Source organism: Rhincodon typus, chromosome 3, assembly GCF_021869965.1.
Source record: "Rhincodon typus isolate 14 chromosome 3, sRhiTyp1.1, whole genome shotgun sequence".
Classification (NCBI taxonomy): domain Eukaryota; kingdom Metazoa; phylum Chordata; class Chondrichthyes; order Orectolobiformes; family Rhincodontidae; genus Rhincodon; species Rhincodon typus.
This window is the reverse complement of record NC_063334.1, coordinates 106,367,789-106,385,769: the sequence shown is the minus strand read 5'-3', so window position 1 is coordinate 106,385,769 and position 17,981 is coordinate 106,367,789. Positions and strand designations below refer to the sequence as shown.

General features: G+C 40.7%; 1 protein-coding gene across 2 annotated transcripts in view; it reads left to right on the top strand.

Annotated features, from left to right (window-relative positions):
* The window catches only part of LOC109928509 (storkhead-box protein 2), a 292,089-nt gene that overhangs the window by 252,188 nt on the left and 21,920 nt on the right, over positions 1-17,981 (top strand). For both annotated transcript variants that reach the window (XM_020528489.2, XM_048595325.1), the window contains exon 2: positions 16,339-16,491. In XM_020528489.2, the coding sequence (XP_020384078.1) occupies positions 16,339-16,491 (153 nt within the window). The remainder of the gene's footprint in view (positions 1-16,338; positions 16,492-17,981) is intronic.

Below are 17,981 nucleotides of genomic sequence, written 5' to 3'. Positions count from 1 at the left end.
GAACAACAAACCAGCTCGGCGAGCCAACCAACCTCAACACCCACAACCCGAGCTACAGATCTACTCCAAAACCTAAGAGAATGCAAACCAATTTTAGCAATAACATTGTAAATTACTTGAGGTAGTTAGATAGGAGAAGGTTGTGTTGTGGGGATGAACTAGACCAAATGGCCTCTGTTTTGTTTTAAATTGACCTTTCATTTTGAGCCATTTGATTACTCAAATATTTCCCTACAGATACGCAATCGCAAACAAATGTTACTATATTGATTGTTGTGCATTACTTATTGATCAGAATTAAGACAACAAAAATTTTATAAATGTTGGAATAGGGTGGCAGTGCCGTATTTCTGTTTGTGACAATGTCTAGAAGATATTACAAATTTCTAAACTATTGAATCCTACATTGTGGTCACTGTGCCTGTTGGTCCAATGTTTCACTTTCCCTAAAATTGTTTATTGTGCAGTAATTCCAAGTCATAAGTTCTTCTACGGATAGGGAGACATATTACCCAGCCAGATGGGTTTTGGGCAACTGGCCAGCAGTGGTTAACTGTCTTGTACTCACTAGTCTATCCTACAGCCAACTTGCAGATTGACCTGGCAACAAACAGAAAGCTGACAATTAGAAAGAAGCTCTCCTGACCAATTTTCTGCCAATAAACTTTTCACTGTGGTGGGAAGGCTCATTGAACTAAGAGGAAATAGTACTAAACTTGGGCAGTCATTTTTTTTGCAGTGCACTGAATTTAAAGGGTGCAGAAGGTAGTGATGAATGGAGCCTTCAGTAGTTTCAATATCTGTAGGGTATCCTAAAGTGCAATCATTCAAATGTAAACAATACAGCAGCCAATTTACACACAGTACAATCCCAAAAATAACAGGTGTGGTGAATGAGCAGCAATTTTGCATTTTATTTTGTGCAGTGTTGATTTGAAGGAGGAATTTTGATCAGTCCACCACCAGAACCTGTCCTGTTTGAATCACAGCATCCCTGCAGTGTGGAAACAGGTCATTCAGACAACAAGTCCACACTGCCCCTCCAAACAGTATCCCACCACCTCTGCATTTCCCCATGTCTAAGCCACCTAACCTAAACATCTCTGGACAATACAGGCAATTTAGCATGGCCAGTCCACCTACCCTGTATGTCTTTGGACTGTGGGAGGAAACCCATGCAGACACTGGGAGAAGGGTGGAATCAAACCTGGGTCCCTGGCACTGTGACGCAACAATGCTAACCACTGAGCCACCGTGCCGCCCTTGCCACATGATATACCGTGTTGCCACATGATATTTCAGAGCCACGCAAACAGACAAGTGCGCAGTTGCATGCACACAATTTTACGGCACATCAGTGTGCCTGTAATTGTGAGATGTTGCTGGTGTTACAGCTCAAGTCCAGGATATAAAAGTTTAATGGTGCTGGTAAAGAGAAAACCAGTTAGCATTTCATTCTACAGCACCCACAGTCATTTGTGTTGCCACAGGAATGTCATTTGGACTTCATACTTTAAATTCCTACACAACAACTTTTTTTAAAAAAAGCATTGTAGTGGCTATCGTATTGAGAAAAGACATGGTTTTAAAGAAAGTTAGCAAGGTATCAATCAAAGTATAAAATAATATGAACATTGCAATAATTAGGGATGTTTTTAGCTTACAAATGCAGACGACTTAAATTTGTAACCCAGGTTATACAGCGGTGCAGGGTTGAGAGAGACATATGGTTCTCCTTTTAGTATAAATGACCTGGTATTTGGGGAAATGATCCTGTTCTGGGACTACAAATCTGCACTTGCTTATTTTTGTAAAGCATAAGCAGAAAACTTATACTCTGTTTTGTGAGCATTAAGCAATAAATCCTGCAAGTGTTACAGAGACTGGCTGGCTGAAAATGTTAGAATTAGAGGAAAATCATGGTTCACAGCACACTCGGCTGGCAACAGCAAGTGCAAAAGGAGATGCATTTGTAGTTTTCTTGCAACAGATTAATCTCTTGGGTAGAAGAAGGTCATTTGTCCACCTAATCTACCCTTCCGAGCTTGCCATAGAAAGAAATTCTATGTTCTATAGAATAACATACCTGCTTACCAGACAAAAATTCACTAATTTTTTTTTTAAACTCGAATGGACCTGAATTTTGCCAAAAATTGGTTTAGTATCAGTTTCAGGGAGCTATGTGGAGGGTTTCTCTCCATGACCTCCAGTGAGTTAGCTCCTGCAATTTTGCTGTTTTATTTACTTCATTTTGTATGTATCCAATAGTGTTGTTTTTAATTGATTTACTGTCACCTGTACCGGAGTACAGTGAAAAGCTTTTGTTTACGAGTTGTACAGGCAGATCATAGTAAGCAAGGATGTATAGATCAGAGGTTCTAAAAAGACTTAGACAGAGCAGGTTACATTGCACAGGGCATGTGCTGGGCAAGATCAATGTTAGCGAGATCAGCATTACTTGAGGCTCCAGAGTCCATTCATCAGCGTAATAATGGCCAGAAAGAAGCTGTTCCTGAACCTGCTGGTCCGTATGCTCAGGTTTCTGTATCTTCTGCCTGATGGAAGAGGTTCTATGAGTTCATTACCAGTGTGCTATGAGCCTTTGATGTTGGCCGCCTTTCCGTAGTAGTGAATGATGTAAATGGAGTCCATGGATAGAAGGTTGGTGTCCGTGATGGCCTGGGCTGTGCACACCACCTTCCGTAGTTTCTTACAGTCTTGGACAGAGCAGTTGCCATACCAGGCCGTTATGCACCTGGACAATATGCTTTCAGTGGTGCATCTGTAGAAGTTAGTGAGGGAACTTATGGACATGCCAAATTTCCTGAGGAAGAAGAGGCGTTGTTGTGCCTTCTTGACCGTCACATCTATGTGGGAAGTCCAAGACAGGTTGTCGGTTATCATCACTCCAAGAACTTGACGTACTCCACCCTCCCATTCTGTTGATATTTAAATGGGGGCGCGTTCTCCGCCTCCTTTTTTCTTTCCGAGCATCCCACCCAGACCCACCACCCTAACCAATCCCCGTAGCCCTGAATTTCTCATGGCGACTCCACCCACTTTGAGATATGGTCCTGGACACTATGGGCAATCCACCTAACCTGAAACCAGAGGACGCAGAGGAAACCCACTTGGACGTGGAAGTATGTGCAAATTCCAGACAGACAGTCGCCTGAGAATGAAATCAAGCCCAAGTCCCTGGAGCTGTGAGCAGCAGTGCTAACCACTGAGCCGTTGTCTTAGTGGCTGGGGGAGCGAGAGAAAAGCCTCTGAGAGCACATGTGAAATGGGTGATGCTACATACATAAATGTATTACTATTTACATCGCACCTTACATGTCAATGTTGTCACTGTAGCAACAAGAATCCTGTTAACAGATTACCCAACCATAGCACAATACCATGTTTGACCCCTGTCTAAGGGAGTGTTACTCCATCCCTAACTCCCAGTGTACCATAAAATGTTTGTATTTAAAACTAACCATGGCCTACCCCATGACCAAAGGGCAGTCTTGACTGATGAGTATCCAGATTCCTGACTGGTCTCTGTTTGATTGTGCTGGATCTGTAGGACTGACTATGGCCCATTACAGTTTAGGGAATGATACAGAATCCCTGATGCTGATCATATCTATGCACCTGGTCTGCTGTCAGATAATGCCCTTGACTTACTGTGCTGATTTCCCCCAAGAGTAGGCTGAGGACCATTAAACTTTGAGATATGGCCATATGGTTAAGCACATTCCATGTGTCTGCTGCAGAAAATGCTGGCACATGCTGCAGTGGGAAAGTAGTGTATTTTTGATAGTACAGACTCGATGGGCCAAAAGGCATCTTCCGTACTGTATGAATCTGTGTCTCTGTGACATTGACACAGCATGGTGCGATAAAGTATCATGTCCGCTCCTTGACCGATGACTTGCGAACGTGATGCGCTGCATGGCTTTGTCTGCAAAAAAGCAAGGCAAGACAGAAGCCTATCAGCTCTGAATGATGTGGCAACACATAAAAAGGCAATGCAGGGATGCTGTGAGCGTTCAGGTAGGTGCAGAGTGAGTGAGCTCTAAGAGCCCCGAGGTGCACCCTTTTTGACGCATCTGCCTGTTCCTGCATGCAAAGCAGCATGGCAATAGCACTGCAATGTGAGATAGCAGATTAATCCAAAGTGCAGCATTGAAGTACAAAGTCTTCACTGAATTGCATAATGCAGCAAAGAAAAACCAAGGGCAGGTCTTCCAAAGGGGGATCAGATGAAAGTATTGAACAGAGAATTTGTCAAAGTCTGACGTACAGTCTTTATCACCAAGGTGCTGAAATGTTATTCAAGAAACATTTCTGAGCCAGGAAAACAAGATAATGAACACTAGTGAAATGCTTTAGTAAAACTGCAGGCCCCCTAAGCTACAATCCCCAGCATCACCTGTCTTTTCAGAGATGAAGTGAGGTGTACTGTTACATTCATAAATAGCTTCATTGTCATTCAGACAGATGGCCGCAATTTTACCTGCCATCATGCAAGCAATTTACCGAGTCTGCCCGCCCTGCAAAAGAAGGGGTACATTCCTTATTAACGTACTGCCCAGGCATCAGTGAACCTTTTAAATGATCAGCACACAGCTGGCTTTAAATCAACATAGGATTAACTTTTTTTACTCTGCTTTTCTAGTCAGACCAGTTCTGGGTCTCCTGTGCTTGTGTTCACAAGTTTGGCCCACCGTGCATGTGCTGCTGTTCTCTCTACAAGACATGCAGCGAGGGAGATTTGGGCAAGGTGTTTCACCCTTCTGTAGGAAAGGTGTTGTTAAACTTGAAGGGGCACAGAAAAGTTTTAGACGGATGTAGCTGAGAGTGGAGGGATTGAGTTTTAGGGAGAGGCTGATTAGACTCTATTTTCCCTGGAGCTTCAGAGGCTGAGGGGTGACCTTAGAGGTTTATAAAATCATGAGGAGCACAGATAGGGTGAATAACCAAGGTCTTTTAGCCTAAAACTAGAGGGCATGGGTTTAAAGTGTGAGGGGAAAAGATTTAAAAAGGACCTGGGGTGTAACTCTTTCACACAGAGGTTGGTGCGCATATGGAACAAGCTGCCAGAGGAAGTGGTAGTGGTGGGTGCAATTACAACATTTTGATAGGTATCTGGATGGTTACATGAATAGGAAGGTTTAGAGGGATGTGAGCCAAATGCTGGCAAATGGGACCAGGTCAGATTGTCATGTCTGGTTGCCTGGACGAGTTGGACCGAAGGATCTGGTTCTGTTCTGTATGACTTCTCTCTCCATATTTGCTGCATGTCTCCCCTCCTGTGGATGTGCCCTTGGCAGAGCTAGAATAGGGGCTGCATGCCTGAAACTTGAACAAGGAGGTGTTGATAGGGAGCAGAAAATGGGAGGGAACAGGTGCAGCAGGAACTTTGTCTACTATCTCTGGGAAGGACCCTTCCCCAGGTGACGTGTTGGGAGCAAGGTGAACAGGAGAAAGGAGTGATAGTGAGGGGAGCCCACCAGGGAGGGAAATCTGCACATAATTGCAAAATCATCACCATGTAAAATAGTAAGATAAGCTCCCTGCTTTTTGGAAGGTGAGGGGCCCTTGTGTTGTAATGTGAATTTTTGTAGTGCTGCAAATTTTAAAGTATAAATGAAAAATGACCATTTTTCAGCAACTCCACTTTAGCAGTGTTACAGAATCTGGATTCAATCCGTCCATATAATGAAACCACAGCAATTTTATAACTCCAGGTTTGAAGTGGCAGGAACAGCGATGTGATTATCTCAGAGCCTCACCAAGTCCTGGATAATACACAACCTCTAGTTGAAACTATTTCCTCCTCTTCCGGCAATGCCACCTTTTTGAGACTGATTGCTGCTTTTGGTCACTCAAGCATGAAGCAGAGTGCTTCTTTGAATGTGTGCGTTCTTTGTCACCACAGCATATGCAGTCTTGCCTGAGTCCTGTGTCCTGATGGAAGAATCACAGATCTGTTCTATCCTGGGACTATAATTCTGTTATGGAATATTAGCAAACCATGACCTGTTTTTTTTTATTTTTGAAAAATCCATTTTTTTTCATCACAATTAGGAAATAACAACTAGTCATTTATTCTGCAACATATAACTGTCCTCCTCCTGAGACCTCAATAGAGTCCTTTCATCACATTGCCACTGGAAAATCAGATAAATAAGGTAGTGACTGCAATGCAGTAAGCTTAATTGAAAGGATTAGCAAGGAAATGTACCATCTTTGCCTGAGAGCAGGAATTATTAACTGCTTATTGGATAATACTTCTAGTAGAGTTGATAAAACTTGCCATTTATTTACAGTGCAGTTTGTTGTCTTGGATAAAAATTTAGGCTGAGCTATGACTTGAATATGAGCATGAGATAGGCTGAATGGAATAGAAGATATTAGGCCCAAACAGCTTTGTTGCAGAGGAAAACCATTCTGCTTAAAACCCTAGTTTACCCTCTGTTGTTTTGAGACAGATGGATGCTATCAGAGTCCTAGGGTATATATCACTTCTGGATTGGACATTGTCTGTTGTGGCTGGAGAGGCGGATTAATAAATTAGTCCTTACCACAGCTGGCGCAGTTGAATGGAGTTGGCTCAAGGAAAACATCAGTTAACTTCCTGCAGAATCTTCTTTTTCCTGTTGCCAGCTAATCATTTCTTTTGTGTGCTGCTTTTCTCATGTCCCACTTGCCTCCAGGCACTCTGGTCACCAGCAAGGATTTCAATGCACTGACTATGATCCTAAGCAACTTGAGGACTCGATTGCAGCCACCCTTGTATCACGGAACAGATGACCTATTGGTCTTGATCTTGTTCCGATAGCAAACATACCATTGTGACCATCATTCGTTTGGCCTACCTGACCCAGCCAGTGGCCTCATCTTCGACTCTAGGTCAAACATGTTGGGGATCCCTGCATCCTGGTACACTTTGTCTTGCCAGGAGATACCTTGCATTTTCCACTGTTTCAACATCAATCAACTTTCATTTAGAAGTTGCAAAGTCCTATCCTCCATTAATACCTATAACAAAACACTTCATGCTGTAGCCTTCAGTGAAATGAACGTTCACCTAATCACTCAGTTCACTGTTTTAATGGCCAGCTTTGTATGTGAACAAATTCTGCAAATAATATTTCAATAAATAACCAAATTTTCAGTGGGTTGTACCACTCTTGTTCCTTCAGTCATCTAGATGCAATGCTTTTCAATTTCTTTCTGTAAATTCCACTGTCTTTTCATCTTCCTCTTCTTTTTAATATCCTTTTTAAAGAATTTTGTGACAAAATTCTTAGTTGTTTCTCTCCCATTGTCAGCTCTGCCTTGCCTTAGCACTTTTTATCCCATTATGAATCTGCAAAGTATTTTGGATAATTTTGCTACTTTAAAGCTATACTAAATGCAAGAAGCTCCTGCTGTAATGTTATAATAAAGACTTCCAAAATTCTTGAATCCTTAACAACTTAAATATAGATGAATAAATAATCAAACCCAAATTACATTTTGCAGTTTAGCTGCACGCTGTTGATATTAATTTCTTAATTTAAATGTATTTTTGGTATGATTTTACACGAGCACAGAAGCTGCACATAATAGCAGGAAATCCTTTCAAAATTGTCATGGCTGTGCCTCTGGCTTTTACTTATGCCGTTAAGTTGCTTTTTAAAAAATTTTTAGACCTGTCGTTCCGCCAGTATCTTACTGGAATCTGTGGAATTTCAACTTCTCCCTGGTTTTAAACATTAGAGACAAAAACTCCATTATTTCAACACTTTTGCCAACTGCAAAAGGTAAACAGAGAAGGGGAAAACTCTAATTAATGCTGACCTGACTTTTCTCCAGTAAGGCTGTCTCCACATTAAGCTATAATATTCTAACTCTCTACGGTATAACAAGCATGGAAATACGCTCCAAATGTAGCATTGTGAGCTAGCAAAGAATGGAGTGCTAATCCCTAACTCACTTTGTGATTTTAAGTGCCTATGGTTTAGTTTCCAGAATTTTATTACACACCAACTGGCAAATAGACCTTTTGGTGAATAAATTAAAATGTCATAAACTTGCCATTTGTGCAATATATAACAATTGCAAAGCACTCTGTAATGCAGGTGAAATTTAATAAAAACGTCAGGAAAGTGAGAAATGTAAATGAAGTACACATTACCTGATAAGACTAACAAATGATTTGCCTATATAAAACATTTTTGGGTAACTTTTGAAGTTCTCAGTTTGATTTTGGACATGTAAGTTTAGAACCATTGAGCTTGTTCTCTCATATTAGAAAAATATAAAGGCAATGAGAGACAAGTGCACATCTATATAATTTTAAAATGGTTTATCAGTCTGTATTTGTCTACTTTTTGCCTCATTTCTGTTGTGGAAAATCCATGGTTGTAGGTCAAATTGTACTGGTGCCGGAGGTTGTCAATAAGAAAGAAGAATAATAGTGTCTCAGTGCACAAGAGAACAAAACTGTTTTGTCACAGGGGTGAGAATTTATAGATTAGAACACAAAACTCATAATGTTGCAACTTTCAGTTTACGCTGGTATGTCATAGCACTAGACTCTTCGCAACTTCAATGAAAATAACATATATATTTGTACCTTGTCAATCCTGAGCATCTGCCATAAAAGGGGTTTCTTAAACCAGCCTTTCTAATAGCATCACACTTGGAGAGCTTTGCAGGAATGAACTTAGTCTCTGAAAACATATTTTCACAATCCTACTTGTAATTAACTGTGTTAACAATGACCAAAAAAAATGACTTCTAGTAGGCATTTATTGTTCTAAACTATTCCTTAGATACACTGCACTCTCTTCCCTGAAGTTCCCCACTTGGAATTGCTCCAATTTTGATCCTCTGCTGAAAAAGAGATTGATGCTGGGGTACTATTGTACTCCCAATGGTGGAAGCAGTCCAGCATCTTGTTCAAGTTGGTCATTGTTCATGTGTGGGTTTGTCACTGGTAGTAGTAGTATATCAAACTGCAAATAAATCATAAGTGAACCTGATCCTAACTGTGCAAGCGCTTGCAGTGGAGATGGCTGAATGCCAATTAGGAATCGGAATGCTATTTTTTTTTTTGTTTTCTCACCAAGCAACCTGTATTTGTCAATGATGGTAACTAATTTAGAATTTGGGCATTGTCTCACGTTGCGGTATTAAATATATTAGGCTTATGGCTGGCTTAAAGTACTGCCAACGGTCCTCCTTTTCTATGCTGAGTCTATGCTTCTAATTGGTTAACAATAAACTATTACTATTTAGTCTTGAACAGAAGAGGTACTTGACAAGGTGTAGTTTATTGCATGATAGCAAGAGGTACAAGTTACATTGAATAATAATGTATTATCATTAAGACTGAAAGGAGAAAGAGATGACATGTCTGACCCCATCAGTTCTCCATTCAACATTGTGAGAGATTATCAGATTGGTGGAACCTAATATAATCTCAACATTAGCCCTGTCAGGACTATTACTTGATAGAACTATACATTCTTTTCCCCTTGGTTTACATCTTACACATTCAAGTATTTTTCAGTTTTTATATTGAGAGACTGCTGTGTGCTCTGTTTTACAGAGACATGGCTCACTCCTTCATCTGGCTGTGCCTTACAGCCTGAGGTTTCTCAGTTCACCGAATGGGTGGCATGGTGGCTAAGTGGTTAGCACTGCTGCCTCACTGCGCCAGGGACCCGGGTCCAATTCCAGCCTCTGGCGACTGTGCGAAGTACACACAGACATTCTCCTCATTTCTGCGTGGGTTTCAGCTGGGTGCTCCAGTTTCCTCCCACATTCCATCGATGTGCAGGTTAGGTGGCTTGGCCTTGCTAAATTCCCCATTGTGTCTAGGGATATGTAGGTTGAGTGGATTGGCTGGGGTTCGAGTCTGGGTCTGATGTTCTTCAGAGAGTCGGTGTGGACACGTCGGGCCAAATGGCCTAATTCTGCCCTGTAGCGATTCTAGTCTATGACCGCTCGGCGTACTTGAGCAAGGCAAGGGGCAGTGGGATTTGCCTCCTAATCAACACCACCTGGTGCTCAGACATGGCGACCCTGGCGAGTTACACTCCCCGGATCTAGAACCTCTTATAGTAAAGTGCCATCCCTATTGGCTGTTGCATGAGTTTATCTCCACTATCCTGCAGCTGTCTATGTGCAGAAGTAAAGAGTGCACTTGATGAAGTATGTAAAACTACAAACAGTCTTGCGACAGAATACCTCAAGACCTTATTCATCATAGCCGGTAACTTCAACCACGTCAACCTTAAGAATGTGCTACCAAAATACCATCAAGCCGTCTCCTATCCCACCAGAGATCTGATCATCTTTGACCATTGCTATACAACCATCAAAGCTGCCTACCATTCCCTCTCCATCTGCATTTTGGAAAATCAGATTACAATGCTATACTCTCCTCACGGTTTACAAGCAGAAATCGAAGCTTGAGGACTACGGTATAGAAAGTAATGCATTCTACGCTTGCTTTGAACAGAAGGTCAGTGAAACGATGTCCCCCATCCCAACAGCCTCGGATGCATCTGGACCCATGGTCACTGCTGCAGATGTTAGATCAATGTTCTTGAGAGTGAACCCATGGAAAGTGACTGGCCCAGACAGAGTCCCTGGCCGTGCACTCAGATCCTGTGCGGACCAGCTGGTGGGAGTATTCACAGACTTTTTTAATCTCTCCTTGCTACAATCTGAAATCTGCACCTGCTTCAAGAAGACCACCACCATCCTGGTGCCAAATTAAAAAAACCATGCAGTGTGCCTCAATACCTACCACCCAGTGGCTTTGACTTCCCAGAATTATAAAGTCCTTCGAGAGATTAGTCATGGCGCGCATTAACTCCAGCCTACTAAATTGCCTTGATCCCTCGTAGTTCGCCTGCCAGTGCAACAGGTCCACAGCAGACGTCATCTCCCGGGCCCTACACTCATCCCTGGAACATCTGGATAACAAGGATACCTTTTTGTCAGGCTCCTACTTATTGACTACAGTTCTGTCCTCCAACACCATTACTCCAAACATACTCCTGTCTAAACTCCCTGACCTAGGTCTCCGCTCCCCCACTCTGTAACTGAATCTTCCGACTTGCTGACCCATAGACTGCAATCAGTAAGACTAGGCAACAACACCACCTCCTCCACCACCATTATCCTCAATACTGGTGCCCTGCAAGGCTGCGTACTCAGGCACTCTGCTATACTTGTTTATACACTCACGATGGCGTGGCCAAATTCCATTCCAATGCCATTTACAAGTTTGCTGACGACACCACCATTGTATATGAGATCCCAAACGACACCAACACAACACAGGAAAGAGATTGAATGCTTAGCAGCATGGTGTAAAGACAGCAATCTCACCATCAATGTCAGCAAAATGAAAGAGTTACTCATTGACTTCAGGATGCAAAGTGGAGGGCACACCCCTGTCTGCATCAATGGTGCTGAGGTGGAGATGGTCGAGAGCATCAAGTTCCTGGGAGTGATCAACAATAGTCTCTCCTGGTCCAACCATGTCAATGCAACAGCCAAGAAAGCCCAGGAGGCTAAAGAAATTCATGTCCACGAGGACTTTTGCCGGTTTTTTTAATAGGATGCTTTCTATGGTGCATCTATCTGGATGTATCAGGGCGTGGTATGGCAACTACTCGGCCCAAGACCACAAGAAACTATAGAATCATGAACACATACATCATCTGTCCATGGCGTTCATCATGCAAATCAGCCTTCCATCCATTGACTCCATCTACACTTCCTGCTGCCTCAGGAAAGCAACCAACATTAATCAAAGACCCCCTCCACCCCAGTTATACTCCTCCTTTTCTTCTCTTTGACCCTCTTCTGTCAGACAGAAGATATAAAAGTCTGAATACACAATATAAATAGATTCAACCACAGCTGCTTCCCTGCTGTTATCAAACATATGAACGGACCTCTCAAATGTTAATTCTGATCACTCTGTTGCACTTCCTCACGCTTGCTGTGTAGCTGTAATATTGTGTTCTGCACGCTGTACTGCTACCCTGAAGTACCTTTGTATGATACAATTTGCCTGTATACTATGCAAAACAAAACTTTTTTTCATCATCGCAGTACATGTGACAATAATAAATCAATTGAAATGTGTAAACTATTTTGTTTCAACTTATTAGTGGATTGGATGCCTGTATTCACTCTCTTGTGGTTGTCTTCCTAGTGAACAAGACATTTTAACGTGTCTTCTTATGGTGCTACAGGATTGCTTCTTATGTAGCATTATCTATGACATTGGTGTTGACAATTCTTTTGAAAGACAAGGGATTGAAACATTGAACTTGGGTCACCCCATATCTGGTATCCAAGTTTAAATCTACTGTGTTTTAGTTCAGCACGCGTTTTGCTGTGTGAACAACATCAATTGGAAATTCATTAATGAGCCCATATGGGTTGTAATGCTCATTTGTTATTCCCAGTATTTGCTGCTTCTGGCAAACTTTATTGATTTTTTTTTTTTTTTGTCATCTGAATTGATGAGGAAATGTTTTCCATTCCTATCAACCTCCATAATGTCGCAGTCTTCCTTCATTGTAGACCGGAAATAGCTCTCTCTATTTTTGCCAACATAGGTAATCGCAACTGTTTATTTCTTCTCTAACAGTTCACCATGACACTAGGAACCCACCATGATATCTTCCACCATTTTGCCCCATTACTGATCAGTCAACAAGTGGTTTGTTTCGGAACAGTCATTCCCTTGGAACGTGTGGAATTTCTTCTGCTACTGCAAAGATGTGTGCATCAAGAAATGCATGGGGGCTCAACAGAGAAGTTTTGCTTGTGAATTAAGTGCACATTTTCAACTCTTTTATGCTGTTTGCATTATTGCTTGTAGCATACTTATAATCTTGGGACAAAAAACAAATTGCTGGTAAAGCTCAGCAGGTCCAGCAGCCCATCTGTGGAGAGAAATCAAAGTTAACATTTTTGACCCAGTCACTCTTCTTCAGAACTATAATGTTAGTTGTTCCACCTGCACCATGTAGTTTAATCTGTGTAGACGTTAACTTCTGTTTCTTCAGCCATGATCTGACAAGACGGTTATATTCATTCCTATATCAAGACTTAAAATTTAATTAGGTATCCATTGGCATAAACCAGCTCTGTCAAACTCTGGTCAGATGAATTATGAACTTCCCCTAAGAATGGCTGTGGTATCTTTTATCTAGCGGTGGAGTTTCAAACACATTAGCATCTTCGTAAACATTTGGCTTTCTGCTGTGAGGGGAGATGACAGCCTTGTGGTATTATCGCTGGACTGTTTAATCCAGAGACCCAGGTAATATCCTGGAGACCTAGGTTCAAATCCCACCACAACAGATGGAGGAATTTGAATTCAATAAAAATCTGCAATTAAGAGTCAATTTAATCACTGTCGGTAAAAACCGATCAGCTTTACGAACGTCCTTTCAGGAAGAAGACTGCCATCCTTAAATAAATAGAGAACTCTGAAACTGTGCTAGAGTTCCACAGCACGGAAACAGACTCTTCGGTCCAACTCGTCCGTGCCGGCCATGTCGTCTAAAAGTGACCCATAGATTTATAGATGACATTCCTTTGTCATAGTGGGCACTATTTGTGTTCTTTTTTTCAGCTTTTTGGTTCACAGTGCTGACACTGACTCTTAATATCTGCAATTTAGCCCACTTTTTTTTTTACTATGGCTTCTCGCACCTGCCTGTGAATGTTCATAGCTTCTAACGTGGATAGGTTTTTTATTTTTGGGTCCTGTACTAAGTCTGTCCCCTTTTTTTTTTACCCCCTCAGGATTTGTCTAAGTCTATCTGGTTTCTACTTCCAGGACAATTTGGAGACCTTCCTGCAAACTTAGATGTTCCTTTTTGCCTATAATAAATGTGACAGACTCATAAATAATTTTAACAATACTGTCTCTTACAAATTCTGAATTGAAAGTGCCATAATCGCAATGGCTCACTAATCTCTAGATGTCATTAAAATTATCTGATTTTCCTGAATGCTGAATTCTTCTGTTAATTCTTGAAAGAGCAAGAAATTTATTATTAGATTAAATTATTTATCAAAAGCTGTTAGAATTTCTTCAAAAGCATTTATGCTTTTTTATATTTTGGCTCTTGCGTCATCAGCTGTAGGTCCTATTGACTATAACTAACTTGCTCATTTCTAAACTTAATTTTTAAAGAAATTCTGTGTCTTAACTGTGGTGTCCCATCAGGTGTCCATTGTGACCCCTTTCAGATATCAAATCTCTGGTATTATTGCTCCTGCCATTGGTTTCTCATGTGGTTATCTGTTCTTAATATTTTAAGGCTGCTCCAAATATGCAGCATTCCAGTGCTGTTTGTAATTTGATGTCTTTTAAGCTTTTGATCTTGCAGTGTCTTAATGCTGTTTCAATTGTCTTGTCTTTAAAGTCTCTCCATGCTCTTAAACTGCCACAGTGTTTCCGTCTAATAAAGTTTTAAATTTTCGTATTATAACAATATTGTTTCACTGTTATGCTTCCTCTCAAACTGTTGGTTTCCTGCCTTCAGTGGGCAAAATGGAGTTTTCACTGTCTGAAACCTACGTGAAGTTTAGCCATTTCTTCATTTGCCACATGGATGCTTCTTACCTTTTTCATGGCCTAATGCATGGTCTCAAATTTTCAGATAAACTTTGGCTGTGACCTTTTTTTAATAATTATTCTCACACAACCTGCAGTTTAAAGTTATGAACCTCCCATTGGGGTCACCATCTTAAAATTCTCCTTTTCTTTTTCCATCAAGTTCTGACTTCAGAATATCTTAAATTGTCCTTTTTCATCACTATTAATCAGTGCTTTGTTCCTGATCCTGCAAGCTTGGTATAGATTAATTTGATAACCTTTGTTATTAATGTAGCTATGCCTCATGGAGTGCACTTGCCGTGGTGGCTTCTCTTGTTGTAAATGGTAATTGCCTTCTTTTTTGGACCTTCTATTTCTCCTGGTCCTTTATATGTGCAATTTTAAAGATACTTATTTCCTTTTTATCTGCCAGGATCTTTAACTTTGTTCCCAGAGCTCTGAGCTAAACCTTGAATCAGGATGCAACCTACAGATCCTTCCTTTTCTAAGGACTTTATATCTGTTAAGGAAGACTAGTCTCTTTACTTTTACAGGTAGTTCTCCTCTAACGCGATAATTGCTTTCTTATGTGACCTCGTACCGTAGAAAATTGTGTTATAGGGAAATCACGATAGAAAATCACTATACCTGCACAGCAGAAAGTTCATGTTATCCAGACAGTCCACTATTTGTCAATTGCATTATAGGCAATTCGTGTTAACAAAACACACGTTATAGCAGAACTACCTGTACTAGCCTACATTGTCTTTCCTGCGTCTCCTTACCAACTCTGAAGTGAAGATTTTTCACCTCTAGTTCTACTTTTAGTGTTCTTGATTCTTCCACAAGTACTAAAGACTGTTTCCATGCTTAACCCAATTCACTAGCTGGCTGAGAATTCTTTAAAATGGAATGCTCGCTTCTATTTGCTTTTGAATTTGTTTTCTCCTGAGTCAAATGGATTTTATTTCCAATATTGTTACCTCGATGTATTTATGCAATGATTCCACTGTTGATCACCATGTTGTACGTTGTGTTACCAACCACAGCTTGTAATTTGGATAGAGTACATCCACTAATCCTTTTTTTCCATACGGAGTCTAAGGGCTAGTTGGTTAAAAGTGGCAGAGGATAAACTATTGAGTCTTAACATGGAGAGGCACTTCTCTTAACAAAAGATGTAGTTTATTCAAGTTACATTGTCTAGTTGAGCATTTATCTAATTAGCTCAAACACATCATCTCTATATCTTATCAAGACCCAGAGTTGGACTCTTTTGATCTCAGTCTTGCATGGAGAATCAGTTGAGTAGAGCCTGATACAAATTTCACTCTTGACCCATTTCAAAACAGTTTTCTGAACAAAAGAAATGGTGCTGTTCTGTATGTATACTGTTTATGGTTCTAATGTAGTTGCATTGTTTTTATTGGTATTTTCATTAGCATATAGTTAAGAGCAGGGAGTTACAGAGTAGGTGTATGTGATTCACTTGCCAGCTGTTTGTGTCAGATTTATACGGTTTTCCAATATTTGTTACTTTTCATGCGTGGTTTATTTTGATGTGATTACATAGTTAATGTTGACACTGAATATTATTTCTTTTTATGACAAGTTTGTTTGATCTGTGGACGTTGCATGGCTTTTAAACCAAAAAAAAAGTCGTAGTTTATTCTGTGAACCTAATTGAGTTTGTATCTCTTTCTGATCCGTAGGTGATGTCTCACCAATCAGTATGTCCCCCATTAGCCAGTCCCAGTTTATTCCTCTTGGGGAAATACTTTGCTTGGCCATCTCAGCAATGAATGCATCAAGGAAGCCAGTCACACAGGAGGCTCTCATGGAGCACTTAGCTACCTGTTTCCCAGGTATGTTTCCAGTGACAAATATTTCGCAGCATCTGTTGAGGTTAGCGCCAATTCTGAATTGAACAATACCAGGAGAGATTTTGTTTTCTTCTATGTTGGGATTTGCTAGGGGAGGGGGGTGGGGGTTGTGTAATAGTCACACTAATATTGTCAGCAAAGCTGTTTGACTAAGTGGAGAACCAGTGTGTGAAAGTGGTGAGTAGAGGAAAAGCTGATCAGGAATAATCTGCACTGTCTGCTTTTTGAATCTTTATGTAAACCAAAAATAAATACTTAAAAATGTGTAGAACGTCAGTGCTTGTCAATTAAGTAGATCATTTCTGGTATGACCTGTCTTTTTACAAGTGCTGATTTGTCTTCCAACACTTACTGTTCTGATGCTTTAGATCTCAAGGCTTTTCTTTGTAACTTGCCTTATGTGAAGCCAGTTTGGTCAATCTCATTATGGGCGTATGAATTTCCTTGTATTAAAATCAGTTTGACTGTTTGTAATGGCCAGCATTTTTTAAAGTGCACATGTCTATAATTTATGTCAGACTTGTTCATGATCTGTTCTAGTCACTGGCAAAGCCTAATGATTTAATCAGCATAGCTTTACATGGGTACGGTTGACCTTTTTATAATCAAACAGCCTCATTACCAGTATTTGAGGAAAGAACTACATTCCAGCCAATAATTTCAGATGAGTGGTCAAAAATTTGGTAGTGATGCATAATGTAGGAAAGTGTGAAGTCATGCACTTTGAGAGGAAGAATAAGAAAAGGCCTCTTAAATGGCGAGAGACTTTTTTAAAAAGTAAATAAAGTGCAGCACCTGGGGATCCGAGTGATCTTTTACACGAAACACAAAAATGTGGCATTCAGGTGCAGCAAGTAATTACAAAGCCAAATTGAATTTTGGCCTTCTTTGGTAGGAGGAACAGGGAAGTCTTGTTACAATTGTACAAGGTGTTTCTAAGGCAACACCTAGAGTACTGTGTAAAGTTATGGTCCCTGTATTTATGAAAGGATATACTGGCATCTGGAGAGAGGGAGAGATTTCACTAGGCTGATGCATGGGATAAAAGAGCTGACTTATCAAGAATGAATAAACAGTTTAGGCCTCTTATTCATGAGTTTAGAAGAAGAACAGATAACACTGAAGCAGAAAAGACTCTGAGAGGGCTTGACAGGGTAGATGTTGAGAAGATGTTTCCACTCCTGGGGAATCTTGATCTAGGGACATAGTTACAGAATGAAGGGTATTCATTTAAAACAGAATTCCTTCACAGTTCATTCTCCCAGAGAGTAGTGAGAGTTTGGAATTCTCTACCCCAGAGAGTTGTGAAGACTAGATCACTGGGTGCATTTAAATAGGAAGTTAATAAATATGAAGGAGCTAAGGACCATGAGGAATTGACATGAAATAGACTTTAAGACCTGGGGCACATCAACCATGATCCTTTTGAGTGGAGGACTGGTTTCAGGGGCTGAATGATGACTACACCGATT